Raw genomic sequence first — 16,311 nt, forward strand, 5'->3', positions numbered from 1 at the left:
GACGTGCTGCAGCCATGTCGTTTGCGTTTGGGTTCAGTGTGGATGATGGCGGCGAGGAGGCATTGGACTCACTTTCTATGCCTACTACTACCGATGTAAAGGAGCATGTTTATTCAGAGAAGACACGACAACTGTCGAAGGAGGAGCTGGTACGTTTTTGCGCGCCTGACGCAGTACGCGCAACTGCCTGACAAACTCTCGTATTCCCCCCTTCATATTTCACATGGTCCACAGCCAATGGATCTAGCTCGCCGCGACCTTTTTGATGTGCGGTTCCAGATCCTGAATGAAGAAGGGAAATTCGCTGATGCCGACAGCGATCTTATACCAGGTGTCTATGAAGGTATGCTCTTTCTTGGCCATTGACCTGTAGGTGGGCTGAAAACGTGGGAATGCGCTCTGGACCTCGTAGCAGAGCTTCAAAAGCAAGAACTTGATACATCTAAGAATGTTTCATGGTATGCAGGGAAACACATTGCTGAGGTATGCACGCACCTTGGTGACTGACATTAGCTTGGCTGTGGTACTGCTATCCCGACATGCTACCTTTTGCAGTCCTTATTAGGCACGGTGCCGCCTGCTACATCGTCGATACAACGAACTACGCTTAGTCTGTGTGATTACAACGAGCAAGTGCTGTCATTGGTACGTTAAAAGCATTTCCTAACACGCCAAGGTTGTCTATCCTAATCTGATTTTGGCATGGTACTTTTCTCGTGTTGGCCCAGCTTCCTCGCACGGTGTCTCTGTACAAGAACCAGGTGATCTTGAATTGGATGAGGATCTACTAGAGGCTTTTGAAGAGTGCTTACAGCAATATCAAATTGATTTGCGCTTTTTTTCTGGGTCGTGGGATAATTTGGATCTTGGGCTCAAAGCTGAAGTGCTTTTGTCCAGTGAAACTGTATATGCCCTAGCAACACTACCATCACTCTGTCGCGTCTTAAAAGCCACAAGCTGGCCAACAGAGGAACAAGATACAGCTGCAGGTCAAAATCCCTGCACCACGTTATGCTTCATAGCCGCCAAGGTATTGTACTTTGGTGTGGGAGGCGGCATTGAGGCTTTTTGCCAGCAAGTCCGAGCTACTGCCGGTTGGTATCATACTCTTCACACATACTCTAGCGGCGTTGGCCGTTCAATCCTACAGGTTGGATGGTCAGCCAAGGGTGTTGTCATTTAGTCGGATGCATCATCCAAACTACTAATGCTTCCCACATCGCTGATATCAGGTAGTTCTTCGTCCTCGTCTACTTGCGAAGCTTTCGACGAACCAGGCTCGGTCTTCCTTGCATGGGCAGCCACGAATTGACGCACTTTACGCTCGTATTCACCTGGATTTCGCAGCAACAACGAGGCAGCCTCCCCATTCAAGGGGTCTGTAGGATTAGGGTAACGTAGTAGTTGTGGCAAGAAGGTCTCGAATATGTTGATACAGTCGTACATGGGCGACCAAGTTTGATTGATTACATCCAAGCAAACGGAGCCAGATTCCTCATCGATGTTGGGGTGGAAAATTTTGTTCATGAACCCGATGGAAGGAGACTTGAAAGGGTATTGGTCTGGGAGCTCTACATGGACACGCCATATTCCATTTTCAAAGGGGGCTATCGTAAGACGCGCTGATTGAACCACGTACTTTCGGGAGGACCGTGAAGAGTGACGTAGAATTCCTGCATATTGTCGTTGACAAGGGACACATCGAAGTTGGACATCAGCCTACATCTGTCAGCCTCAATGAAACATACAGCTTCATGACATCCGTTTCAATACGGCGCTTGGGAGAACTGTTCAAGGAGTCAGTCTTGTGGATCTAAAGATACGTATCATAATCAAAGTCTACCGTATTCCAAAGGTGTTAGAACGATGAGGGGTGTCACGTAAGTCAGGTTGGTGTGATTAGAGGTGTACTGCCAGATACCGCACGGTGGCGAAACCTCTCTCGCATGGGCCTCCGATATTTCGCTACGCATGCCTATCTGGGGAACCTCATTTGTGGAAATACGCCCCATGCTTTACGTGTAGAGAACATTACCGGGCTGACTGGGATGGTGCAGGAATGGAGGGGTTGTAAGATGCGGTAGGGCCGACCTGGCTACAATCGTAGCGTCCTGGCGTCGTCATTTCAACCTTATTCTAGCATACTGTCTATCTCTATGCGGCCTCAGACTAGCCCAACGTGCTGGGCCTGGTAGAGACGCACTACTCCACTTGCCGTTGTGGAAATATGCGCTATGGAAGAGCGACTCGTTGTCGCATTACCTTCTTGCGTAGTGGCACACCAACGTGCAGGTTGTACGATGGAGGCGCAAGAGATCTTGGCAAATATTGCCTTCACTACATCAGGAGCTCTCGTAGATCTAGTGGACAGTATGTGACATGCACAACTGACTGACAATGGCAGAGAAAGTCATTGTAGTATTGCGAGATGGTCGCAAGCTGATCGGTATTTTGAGGTCTTATGACCAGTTCGGTACGTGCTTTGATTCTCTTTCTGACAACAGCAAACCTTGTTTTGCAAGAGACTGTGGAGCGCATTTTTCTCGGCAACAGGTATGGTGATGTGCCAAAAGGTCTATACATTGTGCGCGGTGAAAATGTTGTATTGATGGGTGAAATCGATCTTGACAAGGAAGATGAGGTGCCGCAATCTGTTGCATCTTCTATACCCAGCTCTGCTATTCCCCAACTACTTGAAGCACTTGCTGCTGAACATGAATTCAAGGAAAAGTGGGAGCAACGCCGCAATGCAGTTTTGCGACGAGAGCGCGGTTTCTCGGGTGAAGGTGCAGAAGGTGATAGCTATTAATTAGACTCGATGAAACATGTATTCCGTATGGCATGATACAAAAAAAATTACTATGGCGACTTTGATTCGCGGCGCTTCTCTTCTTCGACCACTTCTTCAATCACTGTCGATTTCTTCTCAGCTACACTTCGCTGTTCATCAGATAGAGCCTCAGCGACGTCAGGTTCTTCAGGTGTGGGAGGAAGGAGAGGAAATTGCATCGGGAGCAGTGTCATGCGTAGAGCTTGATTCTCCAGATCACTGTTAGATTTGTCGAACCAGGTTTGGAGGCTTTGGCGCATATCGGGTGGCGATACATGAATTGCACAGCTGTCATTAGCTCATGGACAAGATCATACGTACAGGCCACGCTCTTGACAAGCAAGGGAAAGCAGCTCGGATGCATCTTCAGACGAGTTGAAGGTGTCTGATACTTTCAGGCGCTTGTCATCTTCCTGCAGCCGTTCAATGTGCTTGACAATTCGGCCCCGTTGCAGCGTCAAACCGCCCCATCTAGAAAGATTATAAATGCTGATGATGTTAATGAAGAAAAACGTACGATATAAGCTCCTGGACAACAGGTCCTGGCAGAGTGGCGACAGCTGCCTGCACGGAGGGCTCTGCAGGTGTGAATCCGTCCATGGATGGAATAAGATCGTGCAGTTTAAACAGAGCAGACCGTCGCTTCACTTCAAACTGCTTCTGAATCTTGGCCTTTTGACTCGGTAAGATACAAGTAGACGGTAGAAGGAACGGGGTATAAATGACCATCAACGGAAGAAGCTCTTCCACGGTGACCAAGATCAGCAGGAACAAGGGGAGTTTCACCATATCAGAGGAGTGAGTACGGATCATTTGCATCTCTTCCCAAGTGAAATCACGATTGGTCTCACGAACGTCCGCCCGTATTTGGTGGACCCTCTCGCGATTGCGCCAGATTTGCTTGACACCGTTGACGTAAAAGCGGAATAGATACTTAATGGTTGACCACATCTTGCTAGCCCGTTCCTTTAGCGTCAGATTCTTCGTATCTTTTTTAGGTTCTACTTCCGAGAAACGAGGATACGACGTGGAAAACGTGCGAGGTAGTCTAGCCCACGCAGATGGCGACAAACGAGCGCCAGTGGCCAAGTGAGCAGGCGTGTGCATCATATGAACTAGCGGGAGCATTTGCCTTTGCGCTAACGGCACGCAAAGGGCGCGCCGCGCGAGAGCGTCGGTGTAGGCTCTACACAACATGGAGGCAATCACAGGGCGACGATCGCTGACACCAAGTCGTGTCGGCGTATGAATGTTACATGCACGTGACTATGGCGAGTCGTGGTCGGCGGAACTCTGAATGGGCACCACGCGAGTGTCCTCTTCATGCTGGCCGAAGTAGACTTCGGTGGCTTCGACTTGGCCGCGGCGCGTATCAATTTCGTCGCGTTTTTGACATAGTTGAGAGAGTTTCTCAATAGCCTCGTCGAAGTCCATGTGCGACGTAAGAGGACGGCTAGGCAACGGTGTCAGGGCATGTCGAGCGTCCAGGCGAATAAAGAGCACCTCAGAGCTGTGCGCGCCTTCAGATACGCTAATGACAAGAGAGCACTCAGTCTTAGCTGAGTGCTCTGAGGACATAGGACGCTCCCGTTCGTACACTTCGAAGGTGATGCTTGAGAAGTAGTCCAGTGGTGGCATTTGCGGCATAATAATCGAGAGCTTCGAGGATAGAATCAGATTGAGAAGGGTATGCACATGTGATTCTTTGGTAAAGTAAAGAGCACAAAGGCCTTTCACATCGCGTGATTCTTCCAGTCTGTGCACAATACTTTGGAGGAGGGGCTGCGAGGTAAGCAGACCGATCTGCTCCTTCTCCTCCGGTGTGATGCCGTACTCGCGTGGGCATACAAAGCCAAAGAGGGCCTTGCTCAGACGGTACAAGCGGTGCAGACGCTCCAATTTGTGATCGTCGTCGTCTTTCTCCGACGAGAAAATCTTCTCTAAGAAGACGCGGTTGTGCAAACCATCATGAGAGAGCATATCGGCCAATTCACTGGCACGCGAAGGCTCATTGGGCTTCTCGACAAAGTCTTCAATCACCTTGTCCCACCGCTCCTTAAACAAAGCTGGCGTCTCATGCGTACACCATCGGGTCTGGATACGCTCTACGTCCAAACGCTGGAAGTTCTCTAGCATGGTCGCCTGCAAGCTTTGGAGTAAGCCTTTGATTTCGGTGCCCAGCATCGCTGGCGCAGGCACATCAGCTGGCCAGCCATCAGGGCGTGCGTCTTCGTTGTTCTCCGTGGGCGAAAGAACAAGCTGCAATTCCTTCTTGACACGATCCATAAGATCCTTGGCGGCGTTGGAGTCGTCCAGCAGGTCGCGACGAATGACCATTTCTTTGGGCTTCGTATGGCCAGTTCCATCGCCGGCATCCTCGTTCAGGAAAGCATCCGCGAAAATCTCTGCCGAGGAGGATACGCGGCGCTCGGAGCTCGTGTAGATGCGGCAATTGGCTAGCGCCTCCTTGTTCATAATCAGCATGTCTCTGCGCATGTTGATACCATAGTCGCGTGCCTGATGACGTGCTGCGTGACTGAACTCGCCACCCCACTTGATGACCAGCTGCACTTTGTTCAGTTCACCCGACTCTTTATCGAAGCTCGGCTTGATTTGAATCTTGGTGCCTGGGAAAGATTTTTTGCGGTCAATCGTATCACAAATGAACTTCATATCGTCCACATCTGCGCCAGGCAGCTGCATGGCCTTGGAAAGGGCATCCATGACAATTTCCAGCTGCGTACGCAAAATAATTTCTTCGCGGCAGCCATGCATGAGAGCCAGAATGGGCGCGCTGCAAGGATCCTTGGCCACGTACGAGCGCTTGATTTTCTGCTTTGGCGAGCGATCGCCATGACGGAACACAGTGACATTGGCCTTGAGGACCCAGCTCGAGGTTTCACCTTGATCGCGAATAAGTTCACTGGTCCGGCGCATGGGGCGCTCGAAGTAATGGTCCATGCAAAACTTGCTTAGGATGGCTGCACATTGATCATAGTACTCGTCGTTGCCCTTGACGAAACTCCAGCCATTGACATCGATGACATAGCTTTTGTCGCGTACACGGAGCAAGTCAAAGCCACAAATAAACTGCTTGAACGACAGAGAGATTTTCCTGGCCATCTCACGTTCTTCGGGCGAGAGCCCTGTCACGTAGCGAATTTCTTTGCCGTCGGGGTTGCGCTTCACGAGCCCATCGACGACTGGCGATTTGCGCGTCTCTGCATGCGCAAAGCCAGGGCCAATCGTGTATACTTTGATGTCCTCGGCATTGTCGACGTCCATAAACTCTTCATAGACGTACGACCCGTCCATCCGTGGCTCCACGAGTGTGGGATCAAACTCGGACGACTTGTTCCCTACTTTGCGGAACAGACGACGACCGCCACCGCCACGTGAACGAGGGAAGTAGATGTGAATGTTGTGGTCTTCTCCGCTCACAGGCTTCTCGACAAACGGCTTCCGAATTTCCTCGCCGTTGACCAAGATTGTATCTTCGTCCTTCATTTCCACCTTAGCAGGCGGGTGACGCACACCGAGATCTAGGCTTAAGCATTGCTTTACATCGCTGACGACCGTAGGATCCAAGGTCGGCCCGCCATCGCGGTCCGCATAGACGCTTGGCGGCGTCGGCACACCTGCCGCGGCCAAGATACGCAGAACAGCTCGACGGTCCCAGAGCACCGCCTGCATACGCAGGTCATTCACGCACACAGGGTGGCGCAGGTCTACGTACTGGATCGCCTTCTCTAGCGGGAAGCCTGTGCTAAAGAAGGAGATGAGGACATCCACGATGGGCCACGTATCGACATCCTCGTCCAGAATGACCTTATCGCCAAACACAATCACCTCGAATTGGCCTGTGGAAAGAAGGCGATTTAGGATGTTCTGCATAGGCTTGGACCGCGCTTTGCGGTCCATGGCAGCGACACCCAATCGGATCTGTGGCATGGTCGCACGAGAATAAGCAGGCGCTCTGCGCTTGAGCGACGCTAGTGGGATCGCGCCCGTGCGAGGCGGCACGTGCCACCACCTATTCATTACGAACACGCTACATAGCCAGTCGGCGCATCCCTCGAGCGAGCCAGCGTTCAAGGTGCCATGTCCAGAGCGGCCAGGTGTGTGGTACGGGTTCCGGAGCATCCATCCATACGCCATCTGACAAGTCAATGTCGAGCGCCATGGCCAACGCGTCCACATGCACGACCAGCCGCTGCGAGGTCGTGTGGGCCATGTACGCCCAGCATGTGGCTATGAAGGCAAGCGCGAGACTGGCCAGGAAGACCGCGTTCGTCCAGGCCCTCGGCGCAGTGCTGGTACGTTCGCTGACCAAACGTAGAGGCACGGTAAGGGATGTGTACGGACGAACATGGAACCACGTCACAAGCGTAGCGTCGTGGTACGTCCTGTGTGCATCTGCCTCGATACATGGACGACAGTCTTCGTAGCCATGTGCACGCAAGGTGATCATTGGAAGCGCGCTAGCAAAGCAGGGCATGGACACATGCCCCTCGTACCCGACCCATGGCGTGGTATACTGCAGCGTAAGCATCGTACGAGGGTCAGGTGGCCATGCCATGTGAAGGGCATGCATACAAGGCGCTGCGGAGGCTGTGCTTGCAATGTGCGTGGTAGCGAGAAGATCAGGAACCATTTCATGCGGGAGGGACTGCCCTTGCCATAGGACGTCGAGGCCCATCGGTTTGTCGGAAAACCAGCACACGACTCCACGGCCGGTGGTGCCAGGCCCCAGCTTCATGTCGATACGATGCTGCACATACCCTTCGTCCACGAAGGGCCACACTTCTTGGTGGACGGACAAGATAGGCCGCGACGTTTCTGATAGCGTAGGTGCTGTAGCCGATCTCGTAGTCCGCGTCCATGCGAGGCGTGCGGAGGTATGCGACCATACCAACGGCGCATCCACACGAAGCACACGAGGCGGCGATAGGGTCATGTCGTGGACGTCCAAGGCATACGACGTGTCGGCCACGCCCTCCTGCTCGATGATATAGGTGGTACGCTGCGATGCCGCAGGCACCGCCGCCAGCTGCAAAACAGGGAATGGCCACGTACCCACGGGCTCCGATAGGCGGTACTGTCCTCGCACCTGGAACGTCATGGGATGCGTAGGAGCACACCCAAAAGTCCCACAGGCAGCGGCGACGTCCACGTATAATGTCAGAGCGCATTCGGAGCTTAAAGGTACAGGGTCAGTCCACGTCTCTGGGATGGTCAGCGAGGACGATGAAACGGGCGCCCACTCAACCTCGTCGCTGTCACACGAGGGACGGGCAGCGTAGGCTAGTCGCGCTAGCGCAGGCTCGCATTCCAGCTCGAGCCAGTCCCATGCATAGGCCTCGTCCTGCGTATCGACGCACACGGTCATAGTCGTACTCTGCGCCACATGCTGGATGTAGGGATGCTCTAACGTCACGTCCCAGGCTACCGTCATGACCGTACTGTCGACTTGCGTACGCTCAGGCCATGTAGGCACACGATGAACGCGTACATGAGCCTTGATACGGGCCTCGGACGCTTGCAATGTGTGTACAGCATGAGAAGGTATACGGGGCGCCCATTCGATGCCGAACCAGTCCGTGATGGATAGGGAGAATGTGCAAGTGTGTGCGTCAGGCCATGCTACCGAAGGCGCGGGCGGATCGGTAGCCAAGTCCCAGGTGGACGTAGGCAAGGCCGAGGTGCCGTACCAGCAACAGCTACATGTGAGTCCACAGTCTATACGTACGTAGCCTCCGCTGGGCCGCCCTGTATCAGGGGGCATCGTACAGAGGAAGGCGCTGGCACCGACGAGCTAGGGCGTGGTCGGTCCAAGTACAGAGTCACCAGCACGCTGGCTGCATCATTTACACGAGCGCGCGGAAGGACAAGGTACAAGCCAGACGAGTCGGGTCGTAGTGTAGGCTCCGTCGCAAACCATGCCCCTGGCACTTGTACGTGGCCACAGACGTACCCAGCGTCCGTAGGATCCGACGTCCACAGCCGGCATACGGTCGGCTCGGTCGCCGAGACCTCGAGGGAGATACGCGCTGTGAGTGTGCACGATACACGCTCTTCGCCAATATCTAGACGAACATGCTGTTCAGCCACCGTTTTTGCACGGGCTTCACGCAGCCCAGACGCACCCGAGGCCGCTTGGCCCATCCACGCCGCCGGCCCTGAGGTGGAGGACGAGCGAGCACTGGGACGCACGGTCGTAGTCCAGGCGTGGAGAGAGCACGTGACGTCTTCCAGAGACCTCGCTCGTGTCGAGACGCACTCTTGCCTTTTCTTCGTCGGCATGTGGTGCGCAGGAACGGCAGCACGTACGCTGCCTACAGCGGGTATGCGGCCTGTGCGTATGTACGCCACGGGTCGGAAGCCCACAAAAAATGATACATCGCGTGGACGTGATCAGCTTCGTCAGTTGATGCGGGCCCCGTTGCCGGCGTACTCAGAGTGGGTGCGCGGCGATGGAGAGCGATTCCGCTACCCTACACCCGGACGTGGGCCGCATTGGATCGGCCCCACCCCGTTCCCCATGAACCCGTCGTTCCTTCCGCCGCCACCCGTGCATCAGGATGTGCGTGATAGCATGTGGCGCCTGCATACCCAAGCGCCGAAGCAATGGACTGTGCGTTCGCTCTCGGACAAGTTCCGTGTGAGCTTGGAGCGTACAGAAGCGATTCTGCGCCTCAAGGCACTCGAGCAGGAGTTTACTGATGAGGTACGTATCGAACAGGCATGGCAAGGATGGTCAATTATCGATTAGTCTTGAAGACATTGTATGGTTACACCTTTTTGAATGCTGAGCCTGCATTTTCTCCTGTCAGAACAGCGCTAACATCCAGGGAAAACCACTGCAAACGGAGCTGCAAAAAAATATGGAGCGCTTGCTCGGCGCTCGACCGTCGTTCACGATAGAACAGCGCCCTGTCGAGCCCAGCCCACCCCACTCGCCACGTGGTGCGCCGTACGAAGAGCTGGACGAGGGGGCCGATACCTCGTCCTACAACTCGGCGCTCTCGACGGCGATTCGCCAATCGAACATGGAGCATCGTAAGACCATGGCCATGCTGCCTACAGGCTCGCCAGATGCGCTTCTCGATTCACGCACGGTGCCTTCGCTCGGCGCGACGCGCGCGCCGTTGCGGATCGTACGTGTGGGGCCGGACTCGTACCGTGGCTCTGGCACTGTGGAGCGCAACCGCAAACGCGCGCAGCGCCGTGCACAGCTGCGGGCCAAGCACCAGGCGGCCAAGGCACAGTCGTGAGCCTTCTTGTGCGTAGATAGCGTGTACTGTACGAACAACAAACGAACCTTGGCTCTTTCTACGACGAAGCGTCACTACGTGGCCGGTCAAAGTACTGTGGGAACACGTAGGGTGCATACATATGCGTCTCGTTCATCCATCCATCCGGCTTGATCAGCGATAACGGGTACGCCCATGGCGCCGTCGGTGGCTGCATCTCGGGCAGGCGTGCATGGCGTGCATCGTGATCGGGATCCAAGCGCCATGTCATCCAAGGCATATGCAGCTTGAATGTTTGCAGCTCGGTGTCCGTGACATCGAAGCGCGAGACACGTGCATAGCCTACACGTTCCAGCCCACGGAAGCCAAGGTACTGGCACCAGCGATCGTTGTCGGACGGATCGACGTCGAGCATTTTGCCGTCCTCAAACAGGATTTGGTACGGTGCAGGACGAGGCGCATGGGGCTTGGTCACCACGTAGCCCAGGAAGATCGCAGGGTGCGGGTACGCTTCGCGCAGAATCCGTGCAATTTCCGTGGTCTGCAATTCGCGGTCCAGTGGATCTTCTTCCTGGCCATTGTGCGAGACAATCACATGCGTCGGCACGCCGAACACATCCAGCACGGCATGGATCGCTGGCGCTAGCTCGCCATGCGGTGAGGGCAGAAGGTGGTGCGTACTGTTGATGATCGGGAACTTGGACAGCAGCACGGCGCCCCATGTGTGCTTCTTGGGACTCGGGCCTAGATCCGCATACATATTCAGCTCTTGTGCGAGCCACTGCGTCAAGTCGCGATTGCCAAACGCAGGGCGCTGCAAGTCCGTCTCCAGCAGTCCAATCACATCCATCTTGAGCTCCTTAAGAAGACGGCTCATACGCCGTGAGCTATCGCGCATGTGCTGATCAAAGCCAAAGTGCACCGTCCAAATGCCCGCGGTCAGCACACGCTCCTGCGGGAAATGCGGCGCGATCGTCGTAGGATCCACCCGCCGCACAATCGAAATGACCATGGCCACGCCGACAAGAAGCGAGAGAAGCATATGCACTGCGCCTTTCACGCGACGTGCACGCTCGCCACTAGGCCGAACGAGGCGCGTACGTACATGCGGGCTCCGAGCGCTCGCCAACGCAGCAATGAGAATAGCATTGTACACGCCCATCATCACACCCGTATGCTCACGCATAATCATAGCCCCCGGCAGGAACGCATATGCCGTTGTCAGCACGCCCAAGAAGGCCAGCAGCGTGGCCACCAGCCATGCCAGCGCCATGATACGGATGGGATGGTGACTCATCGCGCTCTGCAGGAGCGGAATCGCCATGGCAGGCAGCGTCAACGCAATTAGCATACCGCCGCCAAAACTCGCCCAGTCGTCGTACACGTATGCCACGTACGAGCCAACAGCATGCAAGCCCATCGTGACCACACTAGCGCCGATCTGTGGGAAGGACAACGAGAGGGCAATGCTCACGGCCATACCGGCAATCACCAGTACGCCATGCATCACAGCCTGCGGGCCACGGATAGGGTAGCCTGTCCAGCTAAACGCAATCAAGGTACCGGCATCGCTCAGCAGTGTCTGCAGCTCACAGAGCCATGCGCCCATACCCATCGCCGCCAAGATGAAATGAATCATGCCCTGCGGTGGAGATGTACGACGCACAAACGAAGGAGCAGAACTGCGATTCATCGAGGGCAGCACAATGGGGAGCAGACACATGGCACCGAGAAGGAGCGCAGGTACATGCAAACCGCCATTGGTCTCGTCCAGGTACGGCCAGATGGGGATATTCGCATGGTTGCCGTACCGCGAGACCAACGCTGCGATGAGACCCACAAGCCACGTCGCCACCGACTCAGGCAGGCGCCCAGCTTCCCAGGCATGCGACCACTCCAGCGTACTGACCAGCGCCACAACTGCACAGGAAATCGCACAGACGACCAAGCGCACCAGCGGGCTTTTCACCATGTACGATGCCACCGTAGCAAACGAGACAAGCCAGAGTAGCGCATGGCGCCAACGGCAGGTAAGCTGAATCGAGTAAGGTTGATTTCCGTGGAACAAGCGCTCCAACGGGGTGATAGCCACAAGGACAAGGCCCAAGCACTGCGCTAACACCAACAACTCCAATCCCTCCGCCGCCATATTGTACACACTAAAGTAGAAAATGATCGAAATTAGCGAGAAAAGCGCCGACCATCCCGTAAAGGCCAGGAACGATTGAGAGGCGACCCACCAGAACATAGAGGGCGTGGACGACGCAGGCGCTGCTACCTCGTCCACGGGCGCCTCAGAATCAATACGGATCTGGAAGGTCTGCAGGTCCAATGCACTAGCCGTATCAAATACCAAGTCCAGCAATACCAACGTCCACTCCAACATCGAATAGTACGTGTACATACCGGGAATGCGATCACGGCGGTGCTTCAAATAGAAATGGACCATAAAAGGCGTACATGCATAGAATAGGAACGCAGCGATGCTACGCACCCTCTGTGCTTGGCGATGGGCCTTTTCGAGGGGCGAGCCAGGGGCCGGCGCGAGCTTGGTCAAGCACAGTGCCATCCAGAACGGAGTAAAGGCCAAATACAAACCCATCATGACATCATGCACGAGAGCATGGTCCGTGGATGTGACGTAGATCCAGCCACCGCACGTAAAGGTTCGAAGAATACCTACCAAGCCCAACAACACACCACCAACAGGACGGCGTTGTGTGTAGGCCAGCATACCGCATAAGACAATCATAATGAACCTGAACCCAGCTGTAGCTGCACACAAAATCTGGAACACATTGCGCTCAGGAAACCAGTCGCCAATGGTAGCACTAACGGAGGGCCACCATTCATCTGGGTAGCCAGCGACGTGATTCTTCACGACGCGTCGATAATGCAGAGAAACGCAAGTGAGCAGTGCCGAGATAAACGCCAGACCCCCTAGCAGGGCATGCGCTATAGAAAACACGGCTCCTGTAAATATGATAGGAGCCTGTGCGCCCCCGACGGACGGTTTGTGGCTCATTAGCGTACGTAAAACAGTTCTTCACAGGGTCCGCACCGCGCCAGGCCGTGCGAGCGCGGCCTGTCGGTGTTCAACGCGTCAAACCTCCACATTATTACCTAAGGGAAGTGGAGGCTAGACGATGGACCACCGTGCAGCTGTCCCTGCAGCTGGTAGGCTCAAAAACGCCCGAAGTCATCCAAGTTAGATGAAATTCCACCTAGGGCGACAAGCTCAACGGCGCTTTTCATGAACGAGTCTGACTCATAAGGTCTAGCATCTTGCCACGACGGTCGTGACTACTGGCTGGTACCGATCCGTAGCTTATCCCTCGTTGCTGCTCTGGCCCTTGCTTCTAATTCATACACGACTGCGGAGTCTGTTGTGGCATCACAGCAATCGTTCGTACATTTGAAGAAGAGCCACCGTCATGTCGTTTACTTCGTCGTTTATGTCGGACCCGACCATTGCGGTGCAACAGCACCTGGGTATTAACTTTCCATGGGAAAAGACCCATGAAACTGCTGTCCTGGGAGGTGGGCAGGCCAATTTCCTGCACATTGATCCTGCAGATGCAGAATCGGAAGAAGACAGCGATACGCATGGTTACCCTTCCTCGACAAACCTAGCTTCCCAGCCTCCTGCTTTGGAGGTACAGGACTATGCAGCCATGTCGTCGTACACCTCATACGAACAGGTGTCGGACGAAAACGGTGCCTGGCAACAGCACCAGATGGGCATGACAGAGTCGCCGTACACGATCCCGAACTCGCAGGTCGAGCAGAGGGATACTTCAATGATGCCATCTCACTCGCATGGCAATGGAAACCCTGCTAATTTGTCGTCGTCGCATAGAGAGCACAGTTATGCTTCATCCATATCTGCGTTCGACGAATTTGAGAATGCCCTCGTTCAGGAACACTTGCCTATGTCACAACAAGCCAGTACGGAAGATGTGACACGTTCCACCGTACACGCACAGAAGACTGCTGGCCCCATCGGCGCAAGCAAGACCGCCGATAAGGCCACGAACAAGCCGGTGACCAAGATCACGCCGGTGACAACTGGTGCGTCGTCCAAGCCTAGTTTGCATCCTCCCAGCTTGCTGCCAAGCATTGACAGGACAGACGAAACTACATTCTCGCCATCGCAAGAGCAGTCGCAAAGGCCAAAGTCGAACCTGGCTCCTCGCGAGATGGAACCAGTTTCGGAGGATCTGAAGTCTAGGCCGAGCGACCACGCTTCCTCTGAAACGCATGAGCAACAGGAAGTATACGCACCAGCCCATGACGCGGCAGCCTATCATGCAGCGCCTGAGAGGCATGTGGAGCAGTCGGAGGCACCGATCCGCCGATCAGGCGGTGATCGTCGTAGTCGTAAGCCTGTGAAGAGCACAGCCCCCGCGAATGACGCCACGATGCCGACATCGCCTGTGCCAAGTGAATCTGGCCATTCGATCAAGACCAAGGCCAGCAAGTTTTGGAAGAACGTCTTGTCAACGAAGAACAAACGCGAAAATCATGTACCGCCAGTGCCAGCTATCCCTGCGGCCCATGACACCAAGCCGCGTCGCAACTTGCGAGATCGCTTGAAAACCAACTTCCATATGGGTGGCCCACGTTCTACAGCCGAGGAAAAGCAAGAAGCAACGTACTCGAAGCCCGATACTTTCAGGGCCTTGTACTACGATCAAGATTTGCACGAGATGAACAAGTGGATTCACCAGAACGGCAACGAGCTTCATCAGGATGAAGCCCATTGGGAGGCTGCACAGAACTCTCGTTCTAAACCTCCCATTGTGCCCAACCTGCTGAATCGTAATGGCACAAGCGCATACTATTCACCCGAGGAGCCGTCGCAGCGGCCTCCTGAAACGGATTCGCACCGCCTCACGTCGATGCAGTCGAAGCGTGAATCTGAGCATGGCAGTTCCATGAAGCCCAACGCTCTGTTTTCGCTCTTCAAGAAGCGCTCTTCTGACCCAGACCATTTGTTCCATAACGCAGCCAATGGTGTGCTCCCGCATCGCAAAGCCAACGAGGAACCTGTTCCGGTGGAGTCGGATTTGCGCCGGCGCGAATCTATGCTAAAGAGCCGACATCGCAGCATGAGTATGGATCATCCAACTGCATACGATGCTATGGAAGAGGGACCGGTGCACATGCCGAGGACCTCGTCTACGATGTCAGTCACAGAGCAAGAATCGAACGTGAATGCGTTGCCCAAGAGGAATGACAATGTAACTGATCATACACTAAGGGATATGAACAATGAGAAGGCGCATGACTCTGCAGCGGAATACCTGGCAGAGTCGCACCCTACGGATGAGACTACTGTGCCTATGATGCTCCCTCATCGTGGAAGTCAGTCTTTGGAGAAAGTGCCCGAGGAACCTCACTTGGAATCGCTCAGCAACGAACAGACAGGGCCTAGCAATGACATGACAAAGAGGAAGGAAGAGACACGATCTCCTAAGCTAGCCAATGAACCACCTGTTGTGCCTCCTCGTCCCATGAAGAAAGGGAACGAGAAGCAGGATTCTCGTCTTTCAATGATGAGCGATGCCAGCTTTCAAACTGCCTTGACCCACGACCCGTCTGTTGCCAAGTATGGTACACAGTCACCGACTGAGGGCGGCAACGTGGACACTCTTCCATCTTTCCCTCGTCCCCGTCATGCTCACCCATTCCAAGTGAGCTCTTTGCCCTCGCATGTGGAGGAAGTTTCCACGCCCGGCACAGGCACGATGTCGACCCACCACAGTGAGCCTATGTACAATGAAGCTGCCGCCTGGCAAGGAATCTCCCACGAGAAGCAAGCCATAGCAATGGCGCCAACTTCTGTGTCTAGTCCAGTGCTGGACACCTACTCTGACTCGTCCTCCCCTACAAAGAAAGAGAAGCGCCTTTCGCTCGGTCTCAGGGAGGACGAATGGGCTTTGGATCTCAACTTTGGCAATGACACGGCGCATGTACCTGAAAGCACTAATAAAGGTTTGATGTCAAGCCATAACGTGCCTCGTGATACCAAGACAACGCCCGCCTCGACGAGGGCTTCTACGAACCCATTCCTGAACCTAGCACAGAAGGGCAAGAAGCCAAACCCCTCTACCTCGCACCGTCAAGATTTTGCCCCCACTCTTCCTGACCTCAGCCATGTCTCGCCAGTCATGTTTGACGAACTTTAATCAGAGATATTCTACCCAATACACGAAGGAATGTCGC

General features: G+C 54.6%; 9 protein-coding genes across 9 annotated transcripts; 4 read left to right on the top strand and 5 right to left on the bottom strand.

Moving 5' to 3' along the window:
- Positions 1 to 14: 14 nt before the first annotated feature.
- Malapachy_1053 (hypothetical protein) lies at positions 15 to 654 on the top strand (the record flags this gene model as incomplete). Its single annotated transcript, XM_018135564.1, has 4 exons — positions 15 to 149; positions 175 to 343; positions 374 to 483; positions 514 to 654. The coding sequence occupies 4 exons, from the start codon at positions 15 to 17 to the stop codon at positions 652 to 654; spliced, it is 555 nt and encodes a 184-aa protein (XP_017992519.1).
- Positions 655 to 1,179: 525 nt separating this feature from the next.
- Positions 1,180 to 1,756, bottom strand: Malapachy_1036 (ubiquitin-conjugating enzyme; the record flags this gene model as incomplete). The annotated part of the gene is made up of 3 exons (XM_018135548.1): positions 1,180 to 1,607; positions 1,640 to 1,719; positions 1,749 to 1,756. The coding sequence occupies 3 exons, from the start codon at positions 1,754 to 1,756 to the stop codon at positions 1,180 to 1,182; spliced, it is 516 nt and encodes a 171-aa protein (XP_017992433.1).
- A 544-nt stretch (positions 1,757 to 2,300) lies between these two features.
- Malapachy_1020 (hypothetical protein) lies at positions 2,301 to 2,809 on the top strand (the record flags this gene model as incomplete). The annotated part of the gene is made up of 3 exons (XM_018135532.1): positions 2,301 to 2,370; positions 2,405 to 2,473; positions 2,505 to 2,809. The coding sequence occupies 3 exons, from the start codon at positions 2,301 to 2,303 to the stop codon at positions 2,807 to 2,809; spliced, it is 444 nt and encodes a 147-aa protein (XP_017992397.1).
- Positions 2,810 to 2,859: 50 nt separating this feature from the next.
- Malapachy_1062 (hypothetical protein) lies at positions 2,860 to 3,781 on the bottom strand (the record flags this gene model as incomplete). The annotated part of the gene is made up of 3 exons (XM_018135573.1): positions 2,860 to 3,118; positions 3,152 to 3,301; positions 3,348 to 3,781. 3 exons carry the CDS (start codon positions 3,779 to 3,781, stop codon positions 2,860 to 2,862), a joined length of 843 nt encoding a protein of 280 aa, XP_017992462.1.
- A 315-nt stretch (positions 3,782 to 4,096) lies between these two features.
- On the bottom strand, positions 4,097 to 6,781 carry Malapachy_1030 (inositol hexakisphosphate kinase inositol pyrophosphate synthase; the record flags this gene model as incomplete). Its single annotated transcript, XM_018135542.1, has 1 exon — positions 4,097 to 6,781. The coding sequence occupies one exon, from the start codon at positions 6,779 to 6,781 to the stop codon at positions 4,097 to 4,099; it is 2,685 nt and encodes an 894-aa protein (XP_017992439.1).
- Positions 6,782 to 6,881: 100 nt separating this feature from the next.
- On the bottom strand, positions 6,882 to 8,995 carry Malapachy_1055 (hypothetical protein; the record flags this gene model as incomplete). Its single annotated transcript, XM_018135566.1, has 2 exons — positions 6,882 to 8,550; positions 8,580 to 8,995. 2 exons carry the CDS (start codon positions 8,993 to 8,995, stop codon positions 6,882 to 6,884), a joined length of 2,085 nt encoding a protein of 694 aa, XP_017992520.1.
- A 136-nt stretch (positions 8,996 to 9,131) lies between these two features.
- Malapachy_1026 (hypothetical protein) lies at positions 9,132 to 10,104 on the top strand (the record flags this gene model as incomplete). Its single annotated transcript, XM_018135538.1, has 2 exons — positions 9,132 to 9,557; positions 9,682 to 10,104. The coding sequence occupies 2 exons, from the start codon at positions 9,132 to 9,134 to the stop codon at positions 10,102 to 10,104; spliced, it is 849 nt and encodes a 282-aa protein (XP_017992403.1).
- Positions 10,105 to 10,162: 58 nt separating this feature from the next.
- Malapachy_1039 (hypothetical protein) lies at positions 10,163 to 12,835 on the bottom strand (the record flags this gene model as incomplete). Its single annotated transcript, XM_018135551.1, has 1 exon — positions 10,163 to 12,835. The coding sequence occupies one exon, from the start codon at positions 12,833 to 12,835 to the stop codon at positions 10,163 to 10,165; it is 2,673 nt and encodes an 890-aa protein (XP_017992440.1).
- Positions 12,836 to 13,517: 682 nt separating this feature from the next.
- On the top strand, positions 13,518 to 16,274 carry Malapachy_1043 (hypothetical protein; the record flags this gene model as incomplete). Its single annotated transcript, XM_018135555.1, has 1 exon — positions 13,518 to 16,274. The coding sequence occupies one exon, from the start codon at positions 13,518 to 13,520 to the stop codon at positions 16,272 to 16,274; it is 2,757 nt and encodes a 918-aa protein (XP_017992479.1).
- Between the last annotated feature and the right edge of the window lie 37 nt (positions 16,275 to 16,311).

This window comes from Malassezia pachydermatis (genome assembly GCF_001278385.1).
Source record: "Malassezia pachydermatis strain CBS 1879 chromosome Unknown scaffold3, whole genome shotgun sequence".
NCBI lineage: Eukaryota > Fungi > Basidiomycota > Malasseziomycetes > Malasseziales > Malasseziaceae > Malassezia > Malassezia pachydermatis.